Source organism: Engystomops pustulosus, chromosome 1, assembly GCF_040894005.1.
Source record: "Engystomops pustulosus chromosome 1, aEngPut4.maternal, whole genome shotgun sequence".
Lineage (NCBI taxonomy): Eukaryota > Metazoa > Chordata > Amphibia > Anura > Leptodactylidae > Engystomops > Engystomops pustulosus.
The window spans coordinates 58,999,979-59,018,819 of record NC_092411.1 but is presented as its reverse complement, the minus strand read 5'-3'; the positions used below and the strand labels follow the sequence as shown (position 1 = coordinate 59,018,819).

Here is an 18,841-nt window from a genome sequence, read left to right as displayed (position 1 = left end):
GACAGTCTAGCGATTAGCAATTCAGCATCAGACACATTTATAAGACTGTCTGACATTGCAAAGTCTACGTTTCAGATACCTTTTTTATTTGTTTGCATCACTTAAAATTTATATAATGTTTGAAGGAACATTAAATACAGATATTGAGCCAAGGAAAAAAATGGAATGTGTAATTTTTGTCCTTAACTATGTTATATAAAACATGCACATACACATAAATGCAGTTGCTTACTCCTAATATTGTTTGTTTTACTATATGTTACATCAGATTACTAGAAATAACTCATTTCTTATGCATACTACAAACTAATGAGATTGTTAAAAGGGAAGAGTGATAACATGTGCTGTCCAATGTTCTCCTACAAAAATAGAGATCTCAAGTAAGTAGCAGCAGAAAGCAATAAACAACACGTTAACATGCTGATAAAACGATAGATCGCCACTGAGTGGCCTACTAGTTCAATGTCTGACTCCAGGGAGCAAAGACACAAAGAAACTCTGCAAACTAACCCAATTCTATATCCTGAGATTTGATCTCTGCACCTCATGATTGATTTAATACAGCAGAACTATCCCCTTTATGCCCTATGTTTCAGAAAAATAGGAAGGCTTCAATTAACTGTATGTCCAGCTAAAAGGATATACTTCATACTTTCATGGATTATTCTCGGGCTTCAGTAGCTCCAGAAGCCACAGTGTAAAGATTAGGTGACAACTGTAAGAAATACAACCTTGATAGCAGACATGAATAAATAAAACAAAGAAACTTTCAATTGAAATATTTGCACAATTTTTGTTATATAGTTGAGTTTAATGTGGCTCTATTACTTTTTATAAACATTTTGAATCCAAGAAACTTTGCAATATATTTTACCAGAAGAAGCCATCCTTTTACAGCTGCCTTTGAGTCTCATCACCCCTCCTCCTTCCTAATATTATTTTTACCCTAAAATCTATGCTAAATTCCAACCTGCTAGAGTGTTGGTTTACAACAGTGGGGAGGGTAACAAACAAGTCACAATACCTGGGTCTGCAACATACAAAAAGAACTAGAAATTATACACAGAGTCTGTTAAGTGGAAAACCTCTAGAAAATGATTAACACAAATCTTGTAACTTTCATAAATAGTGTTTCTCCTCATGTATACATACTGTACTCTAGATTTACGCAAAGCTTCTTGAAAGGTTAGATTATAATTCTAATGTTGTCATTGACAAACATAGTTTCATAGTAGACTAGGTTGGAAAAAGACACAGATCCATCAAGTCCAACCTTATAAAACAAAAAAAGGGTTTTGTTCCCATAAAGTGATATTTTTGTTCTTAAGAAAGACCTGCAGGCCCCTCTTGAACTCGTACAAAGAATCTGCAAAAAAAAAACTCCTGTGGCAGAAAGTCTCACAGCTCTTACAGTAAAAAATCCTGTTCTGTGGTAGAACCACCTCTCATCTAGGCATAGATGATACCCCTGTCTATGGTGATGGTACAACCTCTCCTCTTGTTGTAGAGGATGTTCTCTGTCTATTCTGATGGTAGAACCACCTCTCCTCTAGGCATAGAGGTAGGCCCCTGTCTATTCTGATGGTAGAACCACCTCTCCTTTAGGCATAGAGGAAGCCCCCTGTCTATGGTGATGGTAGAATCTCCTCTCCTCTAGGCATAGAGGAAGCCCCCTGTCTATGGTGATGGTAGAATCTCCTCCAAGCGTAGAGGAAGGCCCCTGTCTATTCTGATGGTAGAACCACCTCTCCTCTAGGCGTAGAGGAAGCCCCCAGTCTATGGTGATGGTAGAACCGCCTCCCCTCTTTGTGTAGAAGATGCTCCCTGACTATGGCAATGGTAGAACCGCCTTTCCTCTAGGTATAATGGATGCCCCCTGATTATGGCAATGGTAGAACTGCCTCTCCTCTAGGCATAGAGGAAGCCCCCTGTCTATGGTGATAGTAGAACCGCCTCTCCTTTAAGTGTAGAAGATGCTCCCTGACTATGCAGATAGTAGAACCACCTCTCCTCTTGGTATAGCGGATGCCCCCCTGTCTATTGGGAAGGTAGAACTGCCTTTCCTCTAGCCCTTTTGTCCTGCTCTCAGGCATAGGTATAATTAGATCTCTGTACTGCCCATTCAGGTATTTGTACATTGAATTGAGGTCTCCCTTCAGTTGTCTTTTTTTCTAAATTGAATAACAATAATAAGTTTTGTAATCTGTAATTTAATTATTTTCTACCCATTCCCTAAAAAAGTTTGGTTGTTCTCCTCTGCACTTGTTCCACTTCAAATATGTCCTTTTTATACACTGGTTCCCAAAATTGTACATAGTACGTCGATCAATGATTTGCGAGCTAAAAAATGTATATTACATAACATAACATATTAATATGGTATAATAAGTTTTATATAGGTTTTATAACTTCAACTAAAAAGTCACTTACTTCCCAAAGGTGCTGGGTGTTCCTTAGAGCTCCTGCTTGAACTTTGTCTGGAGACACGATAACCCCTTGAAAGGGCCCTATCCATGTGCCCTGTTGGATTCTTTGAGCCGCACAGATACCATATGCCAGACCTGGCACGGTACTGGTGCACAGACACACTTCCCGCGGAAGATCCCGTAGCCACTCAGGTATCTCAGGTGGAGGGGCGACAGATGCTGTGCTACTGGTGCCCACGAGACGTCGCAGAGAATGCAAGGGCCCATGCATGGGACATTCTCCATTCCGATTATCTGCACACATGTCACAGCCTGGGTTGAAAAGATAAGAGAACATAAGTGTAAATATTCTTAAAATTCTATCTTTATTGTGAAACTTTATTCTGTAACTAATAATACTGCTATAATAATGCTATAAATATCATTTACTATGCTAGGCGCCCTACATATATATATAGTCTTAGAATGGATTTTCCGTCTGTGACTTGCACACACCTTGGAGCTGGGTTAGTTAAAGACATGCACCCTTCCTTTGGACTACATCCTCATTATTCATTAAACTGCTGACCCTCTATTTTTGTTGGCTTGTTTCAAGAATACTTAAATGATGATCCAACTAATTATTTATAGGTGAATACTAGAGCTGGCTTCTTATAAAATTAACTGGTCAAACGGCCAAGGTAATCAACATGAATAAGGAACCTAGCAGGTTTAAGTAGAACATTTGATGGTCAAATCTAAGGTGGAAACCCATGAAGATTTAACAAAAAAAAACCTACTGTTTTCAATACCTTTTGCAACAATTGCACCCACTGATGCCCTAATTTATCTAAGAGTGGTTACAGAATTGAAGCAGTTACAAAAAAAGTTGGTTAGTTAAGTGTCTCTGTTGCACCAGAATATCTTATTAAGTCTCAAGTTCTAGACATAACCGAGATCTAAACTGAGGCCATAGCCACTGAAATGAAACATGATATTTCCAGTGATGAAGTTTCAATGATATAAAAGTCTATTAATTGTGTCTGTCTATGCCTGACACCATAAATATTTGTCAAGCCTTTCCAAATTTCCCTGTAATCAATAGCATCTCAGTCACTTTAACTTATCCCAGACTAAATATTTAATGTATTCCCTTACTTGATACTTTCCGAAAAATAGAGAACATGTAGTATTGTGGCATGGTATTATGTAACATAATAAATCTGATGCTGAAAAGCGGTGTTCAGGATCTAACTGCGTTTTATAGACATAAAGGAGTTGATTTCTTTAAAGAATGAGGTTCTACTGAATTTAATTAGGTTCCTACTGTATAAATTCCTGGTTATTGATGGTTTTCCTGGAGACATGTTGTCTACACATGTAATATAAAAGTCATCCATCCCACAAATCTTAGCAGACAGTGATTCTGTATTTGAGAAGTCTACTTTCTGTCACTTCTAGCCCCTCTGCGCTCATATTCGTTTTTTAGAAGAATGTAGTAGGAGGTTAATAAAGTGATGGATGGAAGAATAAATAAAGTTGGTATTGACTTGTAAACTATTGTAGCAGAAGCTGTTGGAAAGCACAGACGCACTGACTGAAATCAATGCCGTTGTAAGATTTCTTGAAAACAATGAAACCTGATGTCGTATAGTAGAGAATTAAAATAAAGTAGAAATCATGTAATATAGATACAAATGTGAATTACTGCTGTAAGAGGAAGCAGGCCTGGATGATTCATACAGACAAGAGCCAAAGCTCTCAAGACTGTAGAGTATTAAATCTACAACTGAAAGTTGAAAGAACAAGGTCAGAAATAAAGTTTAAATCGGTTGAAGTTACAATCCTACAAATCACATTACCTACAGTCGTATAGAGAACCACAATCAGATCATGGAATAGAACATGATTCTGCAGCACAAACCAATTCTTGTGCCCTTATTCAACTAATCTAAACCAAGTTAGAATAAATGTTTTTTCAGCTCTGCACTCATGTTTCCATTTTAGGTTCTAGAACAGAAAAGCAAAAATAATATCAGTGCGGAATCTGTCACTTGACATTATTGGCTCCAAATTGATCCGAATTGCATTGATCTGGTATCCCTCGCCATGAAAAAAATACAGGCAGTCCCCTACTTAAGAACATCCAGCTTTCAGATGACCCCTAGTTACAAACGGACCTCTGGATTTTGGTTGTTTACTGTACTTTAGCCCTATGCTACAATAAACAGCTATAACAGTTATCAAATTTGTCTGCAATTAAGCTTTATTGTTATTCCTGGTTCTGATGACAATCCATCATTTTTTTAAAATCCAGAGACCAAAAAAAATTGGCTGCAGTTACAATGATAAAATATACAGTTCCGACTTACAGACAAATTCAACTTAAGAATAAATTTAGAGAGCTTACAGATCTTGTACGTTACCCCGGACTGTCTGTACAGCACCTCCTTTTTCTAACTTTTTGAAAGGAATTTGCAATGGTGCGAACCTATCCTTAGCTTAATGATTTTGGAAGGCCTCTATGGACAAGATCAGATTCTCTTCTAGAAATCTAGAACTTTGCATTAAATTTAATGAATAAAGAATCGTCTTTGAGATTGTTAACAATATACTTTAGTGAATACATAAATTTATGCCATTGCATATCACAATTTTAACATTGAAAAGGTGAAAACAGATATTAAATCTAGAACAATGGGAAAACACAATCTTCCAGTTGGAGATAGCAAATGTACTACCGAAAACAAATTTTATTTGGTATTGGTTGGTTGGGTTGGTTCAATCATAATTTGGCAAAAAAATAAAACTTTGAGTGTCTGCTAAATGTCCCCTGTTATCCACAGGGGTAATAGAAGCCTCACTCCTATTGTTTCATCTGACAATGTCATTAATCTGTAATAAAAAATGTCTGAACTAGCTGCACACTCACGGCAATCCAGTCCATCCAATGTATAATTCCATTTTCCACAGAGAAAAAAACAATCCAGTCGGACGATCACCAAATTAAGAGAAAAAGGATGCAAACTCCGCCACTAATTTCTTTGCTGTTAAAACGTACCATTTTTTCTATATTGCTCAAAATAACAATAGATTGCATGGAACCTTTATGGACTTACGTGTTTTGAACTTTGGTTCTTACTCATAGTCAGACAAAGCCCGAAACACACAGGTCCGTGGGGTACCATGCAATCTGTTGTAACTTTAAGCAATATGGGATAGATAGTAAGTTTTAAAAGCAAATAAAAGAATCTTTTTTTTCTCTAAATTAATCTGTAATGTCTTACTTTGTATATGTACCCCATGGTCTGTAAGTCGCTGCGGTATATGATGGCGCTATATGAATAAAGATTTATTTATTCATTTTGATTTAAAGACACAGCAGATTCTCTAGATGTTTTGTACAGAAAATATAACATTTTTCTACAGAATACACATAAAATCCTTACACCTCTAAATGAGATATTATGATCATAAAATAATAAAAAATTAAGCGTATATCTCTAAATGAGTTTAATTATTCTTCTAATTACTGCTATAAGTTATGACTTGGGCTACTCAACTTTCTATCCTATGAGCTTTTCCGGAAATGGTGAGTGTCAATATACCTTGTCAATAAGCCGGATAGAAAATGCTGCCTTCAACTTTTTTGACTGGGCGCCCTACATCAAACAATGTCTACACTGGAATGCTGGGTATTTGTGAATGCAAATCAGATGTATATGTGGGGTAGTGTATAATATCATAACTTTATTATATTTATTATATTACTCAATAATTTATAGACTGTTAATAATTTATGCCTGGTTAATTTGTGTATATAGATAGATGTATTTCTGTGTTTGTGCTTGTTTTTAACCTCATATACAAATGTATGTGTATTATGTGAACCACTCCTGTAATGACTTAAAATAATGGTTTCTCCTGACAACTTGTATGGCAAATGAAAGCACTTTTGTTCAATCCAGCTCAGGTCAATAGTGATCAAATGTCAGTGTCCTTCCCAGGAGGCATGTTGAGCAGTGTTGGCGAAATCCATTGCTCTTCTCAATGTACTTATTAGTGACAGGTGTCCACGCACAAAAACTGGTATAATTGGGGACTCGTTGACAGTCAGAGTAAAAGGCCAACATCAAGGCACAGCAATGGATTGTTCCCTCGACACTTTGCTTTTCTTTTCTCATAATTCCAAGTTTAATCCAATAGTTGGTTTTAAATAATATAAAGACATCAGGCAGTGACACGACACCCGCACCCACACATGACACATACGTGCATCTCTACTAGTGGGTGCCTAGTATTCAGAATTAGAAGTGTAATTCCATCGGCTCACACGGTAGTCGTTGTATTGTGATCTGCATTACACTTTGGGGAATAGAGCACTTTTGACAACCATATTATGAATTCTTGACCTCTGGGTTAAGAATATTAAAAAAGGCGTCTACGACTTTTCACAATAACGCTACTTTAATCACCACAAACTTTCCAATATTGGTAGAAATTGCTGGTGGCTTCTGGAGCTGACTACAAAGCTTTTCATTGTGTAATTGCAGGACCTCTGCTGGATGTTATACTAATGACAGGTCTCGTGTCTTAGTACTTTTCCTATTAAGGTAGCCCTAGACATAAAGATATGGTCATACTTCAATGGACATTCATCAAAAAGGGGTCACAGATTACAACATATTTTTTACAATATGTGCAAAATATTTTTTTTTACTTATGCATTGAAAGCAGAAATGATCGGTTTAATGACTGAAGGTTCTCTTGGAATCTGGGTAATAGAATGCTACAGAAAAATTATTTGGATTCATAAATGGTTTGAAAGTTGTATGTATAGGTATAATATATTTTATTCAGGAATAATAATTTTGTCCTAGTTGTTTCTCTCTTTCTTCCTGCACTTTCCCTCCGCCTATGTATGAAGACAACAGATAGATAAGGAGAAGTTGCTAATGTTTCTAGTGACTTTACTCCTCATGCATATGAACATTGTTTCCTCATGTGACACGGCTGAGATTTTTGGGGCTTTCTCATGTATTTCTATTGCTAATACACACAAATAAGGATTCCTCAGTCCCGTGTCTTCGCCTAGTACCCCTGAGAAAAAAATATTCTTGGCCGTGTTTGCAGCCTACTTTTTTATGATATACGGGTGACATACGGCTTTTTTTGCAGCCATACGAAAAACTTTTACACACATGCCACAAAAGTGGCCAATAGAGCCATATTTTGTGGCCATAGGAAAGATACTTTTGTGTACAGAAGGCCTTACATACAGTGACTTCATTGTCTTATCTAATGATGAGAACTGCAGAACCCTTTGGCTTCCTACCCTCCACTGGTTAAACCCATAATCATTTGGATGCAGCCATTTTGCCAAAGATTGTTGCTCTCCAATGACATCACAGAGAGTGAGGATCCTCATAAAAATGGAGGCATGGTGGCATTTAAAGAGTTAACATCCAATTGCAGTAGTAACCAGCAGGAGTGAGCGGTGAACAGAACTTTCACTTGAATAAAACTGAACCGGAATGGGTCCACTTTGGTCTTCTCAGTCTTCTCTTTTTAAAGAGCTGAATTTGTAATTGAAATAGTCTCCAGGTGTGTAAGGAGCCCCCCTTCCTTACCCCAGGATTTATTTTAAAAAGACTTCTTATTTCAGAGGAAGAGGTGAAAAATTACAAATAAATTAAGTATTATAATATTAATAATAAAGTTTATTACAAAATGTTACTTATTGCAAATTAGTTTCCTTTTGGAGAACTAGTACTTTCTTTATAGACTACCGGAATAATCAATAAACAATCAATAAAATAATCTGCCAATAGTTGCAGTAGTTTTTATTACTAGGATTAGATATGACTTCCATGACAGATGTTAAAATATGATCTTTTTTTTTAAGGACAAAAGCACAAACAATCCAGTGTAAATAAATGTCGACATTCAATGGGGTTAGTGCTGTCAATGGAGCACAGATAAAATAGTATAAACCAAATAATAAAATCTATAAAATTCATAAAAGTGCGTCAACCATTCCGAAAATGAAAACTTTAAAAAAGCAACCCATGTTGAGGTGAAGCACCAGTATTAGTATTTCAACAACCTGATTAAAGCATAAATTTTCTATCTCCAACATTAGGGCATGCAATACACTCTATTACTTTGTACACTATACAAGGAACCTCATTTCGCAAGTTTTTACGATAAATCATATGCAAATGCTCTGGTGCCATCTATTTTCACTAACTTACTTACTATGTTTATATCAGACTCTTCAGCATTTAACCTCAACAGAAGTTGTTTCTGGGTGTTTGTTCCTCATCAGTGCAGAGCAGGTTTTTAGTTGTCTTAATAATCCTATCAGAGCTATGTACATAGTTTTCATATTCTATCCCATGAAACAATAGCACTAGATCATTTTCAGAGGGAAAGAAGATAATTCCCCACCATTGCTCTAAGTTATGTGTGTCTACAATTACAGTTGCATATATTAAAAATATAAAAAGAATTAACCAAACATATTACAATGTAAAAGACAAGAATAATTTCATATTGTCACATTTTATACCAGTTATTATCTATGAATGTCCTTCCCCGGACTATCACATTTCCTAACTGCTTGAAACTACAACTTTCTTTACTAAACCAATCTGTGTCCTCCTCCAGTATGTTATCCGGCAAACACCAGACACCAAGCTCCAGGCTTCTCTGCAGTGCCACTGACTTTGAACTTTGTATATAAAATGGCGGCTGATGGTTGCTTCAAGCAGAGAAGCTCTTGTGTTAGCCCTTCATCATTTTAGACTATAAGCTCTTGTATCAGCCCCTCATCCTCATAGAATGTAAGTTCTTGTGTCACCCCCTCATCCTCATAGACTGTAAGCTCTTGTGTCACCCCCTCATCCTCATAGACTGTAAGTTCTTGTGTCACCCCCTCATCCTCATAGACTGTAAGCTCTTGTGTCACCCCCTCATCCTCATAGACTGTAAGTTCTTGTGTCACCCCCTCATCCTCATAGACTGTAAGCTACTGTGTCCTCCCTTCATCCTCATAGACTACAAGCTCTTGTGTCCTCCATTTATCCTCATAAATAGCAAGCTCTTTTGCCCCCCTTTCTTCTCATAGACTGTAAGCTCTTTTGTCACCCCATCATCCTCATAAACTGTAAGCTCTTGTGTCTCCCCCTCATCCTCACAGACTGTAAGCTTTAGTGCCCCCCTTCATCCTCATAGACTGTACGCTCTTTTATCCCCCTTCATCCTTATAGACTCTGTGTTCTTCTGTACCCTCTTCCTTCTCATAGACTGTAAGCTCTTCTGTACCCTCTTCCTTCTCATAGACTGTAAGCTCTTCTGTACCCTCTTCCTTCTCATAGACTGTAAGCTCTTGTGAGCAGGGCACTTACTTCTATTGTTCCATATGCACTCTGTAAGCAAAGTATATCTCCATGTTCAAACAGTAAGTAGAACACAATCATATTGTACAGTAATATTGGGGGATAATGTCCTATTTTATTTGTACATTAAATTACTGTAAATTTTTTTACAGTATATATTTTTTGTATACTACAAAAAGTGGAATACAGGCAATGGCTCGGATCAATGGAAGTCCTACTAAACAATCCACAACGTGAGACTTTAAGAGCAAAAAGTTTCTTAAGGGACCATAAAAAGGCACTTTGTGGCATACCCTACCAAAGTAACAGTATTACTGCTATCATTGTATATTTTAATGCAGAAATTGATTATTAAAGTGAGTACATAACCTGGATTTTACATTTTACAGACCTAATTTTTTTCTGCAGCGATAATCCCCTGAATTATTATCTGTGAGCATTCCATTGGCTCCGGGACAGGAAGTTCTACTTGAGATATGAAACTATGAGAGATATTTTTCCCCTATGATAAATAAAGAGTAGTTAGATGTCTCATGAAAACACCATACACGTGTAGAATATATTTTCCAGAATGCCATCATCTCTGAAAAATCTAATAAACCATGTAATAAATACTAACAACCTTACAATAAAACTGATTGCACTTATCACAGTTTCTTTAGACTTGGACAAAGTTGGACAAGTTCTTCATGTCAGTGTTATGGGTTACTCAAGCAACAACTTGAGAAAATTCATATTTACTCAAAACTAAATTACATTTATAAGCAGCCATAAATCAAATGGATGGACACAATAATGGGAATCGTGGATATGTCAATGGGAAGCCTGAAGACCCAGACAGAAGATGGGAAGATGGGAACATGTCAATTTTGTTGCATTTAGTTTTTTTTGTAAGTACCATAAAATATAATGACAACAATAAAACTATCATAAAGCACCATAGCAAAACAACTCCACTGATGTGTGCTTGATGGGGAAAATACCTTAAATGAAGGCTGGGTTGTACATAGGTGGGAGTCAAATATCAAATAAGTCTTAAAATCTACTTTAAATTCTAAATAAAAATAATTGTATAAGTGAACAAAACTTTATACAGTACATGCAAGTTAAAGCTGACATAGGCTTGCCCGATATCATTATGTATAATAGGTAGGCCTTAGATAACTAAACTCAATTATATTACCTCCTTTTATTGTATGTATGCATGTAAACATTAGATAGATGGTTTAGAGTCTCGATCTGGATGATTAGTGGAGGATCCCTCCAAAATAAGAATATGTTATATATGAATTAAGAAATATAGATAGCTCCTAGTCAAGACAAGTGGGGCACTACATCAAAGAAGTAATTTAGGGTTAAAAGCTGGATTACAGTATTTACTTCAAGATGATAACGCTTGATTGTTGAAAATGAATCTATATTTAGAACATTAACACCTATGTCATACCAGGAAGTCTTACATCGCAACGCAATGACCAAAGGCTCAGATGACTAATTATGTCTTTAGGCCATATTTATTGGTGTCGATTGTACATGTATATGTCTGCCACCTAAGAGAAATACGTAAAATAATTTCTTAGATTTAATAAGGTGGCGTCATCCAGAAGAGACTGGAATATTAGGAAGCACTTTGCTGCAGCAGTCACTGCATTAACGCTCGGAGATGCAGAAGGAAATAACCTCCTGTTGTCTTTGATTTCTTGTCTTCCCTTATTAAATAAATTGAAGAAATTAACAATATAACTATATTTTTTTTATTACCAAAGTCATCATCTTGTTGCAGTCATTAAGGATAACCAACATCATTTTCCTATATATTTGCTACAAACCTACAGACACATTTGCATTTTTACAAAACTCAAAGGTAACAAAGGTAAGTTTATCCGAATAACATTGACAGAAGACTAAAAAACTATACAGCACAAGTATTAACCATTTGACGTGGCATAATATTTTCTATGTGCAATCACCACTTAACATTACATTAGAAAATTAACACTAAGTAATGCAAAAAATAAACACTATCAGTAATATCCTAGATTTTAATACATCCTAATTACAGTCCGTTCACATATGATTCTTATATATATGACACCGATAATGGATTATGCCTGGAAACGGACAATGCTCAATTCTCAAGGTATTTGAGATGTGTCTTAAGTACCACTGAATACTAGGAGCCTAACAGTATGTAGATATTCTATTGACAGCTTTAGAAATAAATGTGAAAATGCAAATGCCAAGGTTGGATCCTCAGTAACTGTGTCTGTATTGGATTTCACTTGGAGTGTAAACCTTCGCTAGCTAATTAGGAGTTAAAATCATAACTCAATTGATTTTACTGCCCGGGGCGGCTCCTGTACTGAGGATAACGCTGGCAGTGCCCAGGAAATATATTATATATTTGACATTATAAGGTAGTATGAACTGTATTTAACGCTGATCATTGTGAGCGTTTAAATATGTCATGGATGGATAGATAGATAGATAGATAGATAGATAGATAGATAGATAGTTCAAAAGAAAACCAAAGCAGCACAGCAAACGTCCACATCAACAAACAGGTAACATGTGCAAAGCCACAAAAGAATCAAGATAAAAAGGAGCCTCCGAATAATTTGATGAAAAGGCAGCACAAAATTTAACGTTGAAAAACTGTGGCTTTAAATACATAGGTGACGACATTTCGGCTCTTACAATCCTTGAGACTTTCTCAAGTCTGAGAAAGGCTTCGGGGATTGTAAGAGCCGAAACGTTGTCACCTATGGTTTAAAAACCTCCGTTTTTCAACTTTATATTTTGTGCTGCCTTTTCATCAAATTAGATATAGATAGATAGATAGATAGATAGTTAGATAGATAGATAGATAGATAGATAGATAGATAGATATAAAACAGGCAGCACTCCAACTTTAAAACTGGTAGGTGTCTTTACGCATATAGCTATATAGGTGAATAAACCTACCAGTTTTCATGTTTTAAAGTTGGAGTGCTGCCTGTTGTTTGTTTTATTGCAAGTGGATCTATATGATCATGTGCTGGGATAGCAACCATCATTCCCATAACTGTGCTGCTTTGTTTCCATTTTTAGACAGATAGATAGATAGATAGATAGATAGATAGATAGATAGATAGATAGATAGATAGATAGATACTTTTTAACATCTTAAAGTCAACCTAAGACCATAAAGGATGATGTCATTTTCATGTAACCACAGATACCCATAGCAATCATATCCTATGTTAACACTCCATCATTCACCTCCTGCAATTCCTTTACAGCAGAAAAAAATGCTAATTGTAGACTTTGGAGTTAAGGCTCATGTATCAATACTGCCCTTGATATAACACATTCACTTTACTACCAGCACTTTGAATAAGCAACAGATTTATGAACATATCATAAGGTAGATCATAAATTTACTGGAGCCTGAACTGAAAGGAAAGTCTGCATGAAAGCTACTGTCTACACAGATATACTCAGCCATATGTCAGTATGTAGAGGCTAATAATCCCCTGCCCCTATCAGCTCCAACATATGCAACTGTTAGGAAAGCCATAGTAGAAATATTGTAGACACGGCCTACCATATGTGTATATATCCCATATTATACTAAAACATCAATGTTATAATACATAGATAGATAGATAGATAGATAGATAGATAGATAGATGATAGATGATAGATAGATTACTGCTTATTTTTTCCTTTTCACTAGATAGGTAGATACTGTTCATAGCTAGTTCTGATGGTGTAGTTTGATATGACATAGGTGTGACAGTCCAATCGGTGAATAGATATATAGATGATAGATAGATAATGTATGTAGATAGTTATGAGATAAGGGGTAAGTTGATATGACATAGGCGTTACAGTTCCATTGGAAAATGTATAGATATGGATAGTCAGATAGATAGACAGATGGATAGATAGACAGACAGACAGACAGACAGACAATGCAACCTGCATTGTTATAGTCTGTTGTGTCCATACTAATGTTCATGCAGTTTGATTTGCTTCACCTTTATAACTTGTAAACTGCAAGAACATTGTTCACATTTCTTGTTGTTTTCTCAACACAATGATTTAGCAAAATGTTCAAGATTGCTAAAATAAAATAAAATGCCATTCATAGAGTAGATGGCCATTAATGACCTATACTTGTATAGATTGCCTAGATTCAGACAGGAGCCAGTTACATGGATTCATATGTGTACGTTTCCTCCCACACTCCAAAGAGTGTCCTATAACATCATCCTTTGTGTATCTCTGTGTGTGACTTGCCTGTGAGATAGATTGTGAGCCTCATGGGGACAGGCACTAGCATGAGTCCAGCCTGTAACAATAATACATTGATATTTCCTCTATTACAGCCTATTCCTTATTCACATGTAGATACAAGGAGTTCTATATTTATGTCTATAACATGTGCCTGTATGATTTTTTTTTAGTTTTTCCCCCCTACTCTTTTGGAGTCATAAGATGTGTGAATTTAACAAGGTCCACAAAGCAGCTGTAAAACTTACACCTTCACTAACTCCAGCCACATGATTCTATCCGCAAAGCCTTTCCCTTCATGGTATAGGGCACCTACAGGTTAACAAGGCCCCTATATACTGGAGAAGCTGTGATCCATTATTACCTTCCCAAATCACTTCCTAACACCTTCCCCATATTATAACATGGGCAACAATCTAAGTGTAAAATGAGGCACATGCCATCAGATGGTAAAACTGACAAGTGCCCTCACATGCTATTAGTTATCCAGATTTTTTAATTTTACATTTAGGTAATTCTGTAGTGGTGGTTTATGCTAGTGACAATAATTTACAAGTATATTATGTACTATTTATATAAAGTCACAGCTAATAAAATCATTCTCTGCAAATGCTCTGAACTGGCTGATAACAGAAGGTAATAGCCTGCGGTTTATTTGAGAACAATAGTCTTTGAGAAGTTTCTTATGTACATTTGTGTGGATTGTAAGATAAATGGTGATGGTTTAATTGTAAATTTATAATAACCTTTTTCCTAGAAGATCCCTTATCTCTCTCTCTCCACCACTCTGTATATATATATATATATATATATATATATATATATATATATATACAGAGAAGAGTTGGAGCATCTCCTAAAGATTGATTTGATTAGTGAATTAAATGTTTGTTGTCAGCTGGAGGAGGTTGAGAGGAGAATATTGTGTGTATAAAGGCTGCACCCCTGGCCCTGAGAGACCCCCATATACAATGTACAGATGATGAATAGGAGCTGGGAGCAGGGATCGATGCTGTCTCTGTGCTGGCTCCACTCTCTCCTACAAAACTATAGGGCAATTAATTGTGCCTTGTCCCCTCATCCTTCATCTGCTTGTGGCATATATCGATGGAGATTACTGCTGATGGACCATTTTATCACCTTAAATAAACAGCCACCACCTTTTCTAACCTCAATCTAATATATGACTGTATGTCCTCCTTTATATGGGGAGGGGGGCATGTAATACTGCTGGGTACAGAACCAATAACACGGTACCAGGCAATGTATGCCACAGCCAGTAGTCCAGACCGTTGCAGTGCAGCTGAAGATAGATATCATCATATTAGTTATATGGTCACATAATCGGATATAGAAGAAAACAGATGTAGTGAGATGTGGTACACAACACAACTTGCTACAACCTTAACGTTGCCTTTTTGTTATACATGTTTGTATATTATACATAGACTCTTAGAGTGCTATAGAGTATGGAAATAATCCAACTACTCAACTACTAACTCAACTCTGCTACACCTGTAGTGTACAGGAAAGTTATCATCTCCAGTGCTGCAGGTCCTACACTTCAAGATATATATATATACTCTCTCCGTCTCTCTAAAATATTGGGAAACCACATATGGTCCATGAAGCAATATCATTAGTAACAGAGTAGTAAGTAAACTTATTCCTCCTGAGGGTCTGCTAGTAATGGTCACATCCCTTTACATTGTACCGGACCAGGCAAAGTTGTGAAGATAAAATATTTGTAAGTCAAAAGTGATGATTATAAAACTAAAAAGTAATGGTAATAATAATATGTTATTTTGATGATGATTAGTGTTTATTGCATAATTACCACCACTACCATCTATTCTGAGCGCTAAAAAATTTTTATATCTTATTTGTCATTTTTACTTGAAGTTATGCTATAATTATCCATGTTGTGACATGATATTTATTGTTTACAAAACATCTGGGAACTTTTATATAGAAACTTAAAATTGTATAATTTTTTTGGTCTCAAATTTTTTTTCTGTATTACGTGGAAATCAAAACACATGCAAACAAATACATATTCAATTTATAATAATATAATTTATTAATATAATCAGTGATATATCTTTAATTATAAAGCCTTCTTTATATATTACAACAAATTACAATGAAAATATCAAATTGTATTTTATCTTTGGACACCGGTAATAATTGATTGCTATTATTGCAGCTATAGTAATTTTTTTACACTCTGTCTTATAATAATATGGTCATTTTTTATTGAAACCAACCCGGACATTGGTCATTTCTATATCATATTATACCTGCATTTTATCGAGATGACTATTTGTTCTTGCAGATCCATCATTATACAGTATCTATCTATCTACTAGTAACATTTGACAGAATTGCCGCAGAATTACCTCTTTTTATATGCTGTAAGAATGTGACTAATGACTCAAAGCTCCCGACAGTATAGAAAGTAACTTTCTTCAATGACAAATAGTTGATATTTCTTTTAAAGTACCATTTCTAATATACATGGCTTCAGCTGTCAATATAGTATTTATCTCTAGTAGTTACATTCTATCGTGTTATCCATGGGATAGTCCTAATTTTGAGCATTTATATTAGTTTTAATGTACATATCATATTGTATTCAGCCAGATGAGTGAGCCTCTCTTTACAACTATAAATCTATAAGTAAACTTTTACACTTTATGAAACAACCTATATATTCAGCTGGAGTGTATTCAGCTACATGTAGCAGGTGATGGTAGGAGAACGAATAGTGGGGTAATAATGTGTGTAGTGTAATGGTGTGCAGTGGAGAAGGTCATGATATATGGTCGTGTATGGTAACTACATGTCCTGCATGTATTGTGTATGTGATGAGTTATAGTAATATTTCCTGTGGTTGCTGGAGTGATATTGTGTGTATATAAGGTGTATTAAAGTGTGTTATATACTGGAAATAGTAAAGCTACATACTGTAGGGTTGTTGTGGGGGTCACTAGTGGACTGACACTATGTATAGAAGTTATATGAAGGTGACAATATTGAGGTCACTGGTGGGGTGACATTATGTAAAGAAAGAAATATGGAAGGTGTCAGTAGGGGTACATACGGTTGTTGGGGTCCCTGGTGGGGTGACATTATGCATAGAAAGCTATAAGGAAGGTGACAGTAGGGGTACATACGGTTGTTGGGGGTCACTGGTGGGGTGACATTATGCATAGAAAGCTATAAGAAAGGTGACAGTAGGGGTACATACGGTTGTTGGGGTCACTGGTGGGGTTGCTGAGTGGAATGATCTCCATCCTCTGCTGTCCATACAGATAATAGTCCAGCTCCTCAGGGGTGCACTGCAGGCGGCCGGGGGTCGTCCCCTCCTGACAGCTGGAAGCCACCAGTTCTTTCCTCTGTGGTCCAGGGACTTCCATAGTTGGAGCAGCTCCCATCATATTGGGGATTGGGGTGATCCCGGCCAGTGAAGAAGGGGCAGAGGGTGCAGGGGTAGAGGAGGCCGAGGAAGTAGAGGAAAGGGAGGCCGGGCGCAGGCGGAGGCTCTCAGTTGCTGGGGGCTCCGGGAGCGGGACGTGGCTCAGGACCCCGGCCTTCACATGATGAGTCTGGGGGAAGAGCTGCTGCCAGTGCTGGAGGTACACAGGGTCCACTTTCAGGAAGGCAGAGCCTGCTGCTTCCCCGGGCTTCAGCATGGCCACCACCTGCAGAATACAATATAGCAGTCACCACCTGGTAATACAACACAGCAGCCCCCACCTGGTAATACAACACAGCAGTCCCCACCTACATAATACAGTATAGCAGTAACCACCTGCAGCATGCAAAACAGCAGTCCCCACCAGCTTAATACAACACAGCAGTGCCCACCTGGTAATACAACACAACAGTCACCACCTGCATCACACAACATAGCAGTAACTACCTGCATCATACAGCAGTAACCACCGGCATCATACAACACAGCAGTGACTACCTGCATCGCACCACACAGCAGTCACCACCTGCATCATACAACACAGCAGTCACTCATCTACCTACAAATGTATGTGTGTGTGTGTGTATATACCATATGATATGTTTAGTGCATGTACTCTACCTTGCATGTAGTCACATGTGTACATTTTCCCTACGTACAGGAGTATATGTGCATTACACACGTGCTGGCAGATATGTTATATACTGATGTAATGCAGTTATACATAGAGTCATTTTTATAAAAGTTGCTGTATACTGTATTCCATGAATGCACTTGTGCTATGGGTAACTTCTGCTGCATATGTTCCGCACCTGACAGACAGCGCACATGTCTAGCATGGTACATATACACACAGGTGAGCACCTACCTGGGAATGTTCCCTCCAAGTCAGGTCTCCGAGGAGGAGGGTGTACAGGTCCAGCTCTGAGCCGGGGAGATCCAGAGCAGCAGTGGATGGAGCTGTGTGAGGCTGGGCAGGCTCTGAGCACACTGTGCAGGGCTGGAGGCTGAGCTGCTCTCTGGCACACTCCTGCTGCACACACAGGGGGGGGGGCATTAACCCTTCTCTGTCACACCTCCACCACCCCCTGCTACAGCTCCTGCATACAGAGTGCAAGCTCCACAGCCCAGCTGATATGTCCCTTCCGTGCAGCTAATGTTATGGGAAGTTTCATTCTACACATAGTAGGACACGCTGGTCTCCTTCTTAGTAATGACAATATCTGACTATCTATAATGCCTGTATATTATTTAGGATTTTTAGCATTATGCTTTGTTAC

At 37.2% G+C, this 18,841-nt stretch overlaps 1 protein-coding gene across 2 annotated transcripts in view; it reads right to left on the bottom strand.

Annotated features, from left to right (window-relative positions):
• Positions 1–18,551, bottom strand: part of PRDM6 (PR/SET domain 6) — an 83,930-nt gene extending 65,379 nt beyond the window's left edge. For both annotated transcript variants that reach the window (XM_072119745.1, XM_072119824.1), the window contains exons 1-3: positions 18,430–18,551; positions 17,334–17,787; positions 2,431–2,738 (exon numbers count right to left, since the gene is read on the bottom strand). In XM_072119745.1, the coding sequence (XP_071975846.1) occupies positions 2,431–2,738; positions 17,334–17,778 (753 nt within the window). In that variant the 5' untranslated portion in view covers positions 17,779–17,787; positions 18,430–18,551. The remainder of the gene's footprint in view (positions 1–2,430; positions 2,739–17,333; positions 17,788–18,429) is intronic.
• Positions 18,552–18,841: the final 290 nt, after the last annotated feature.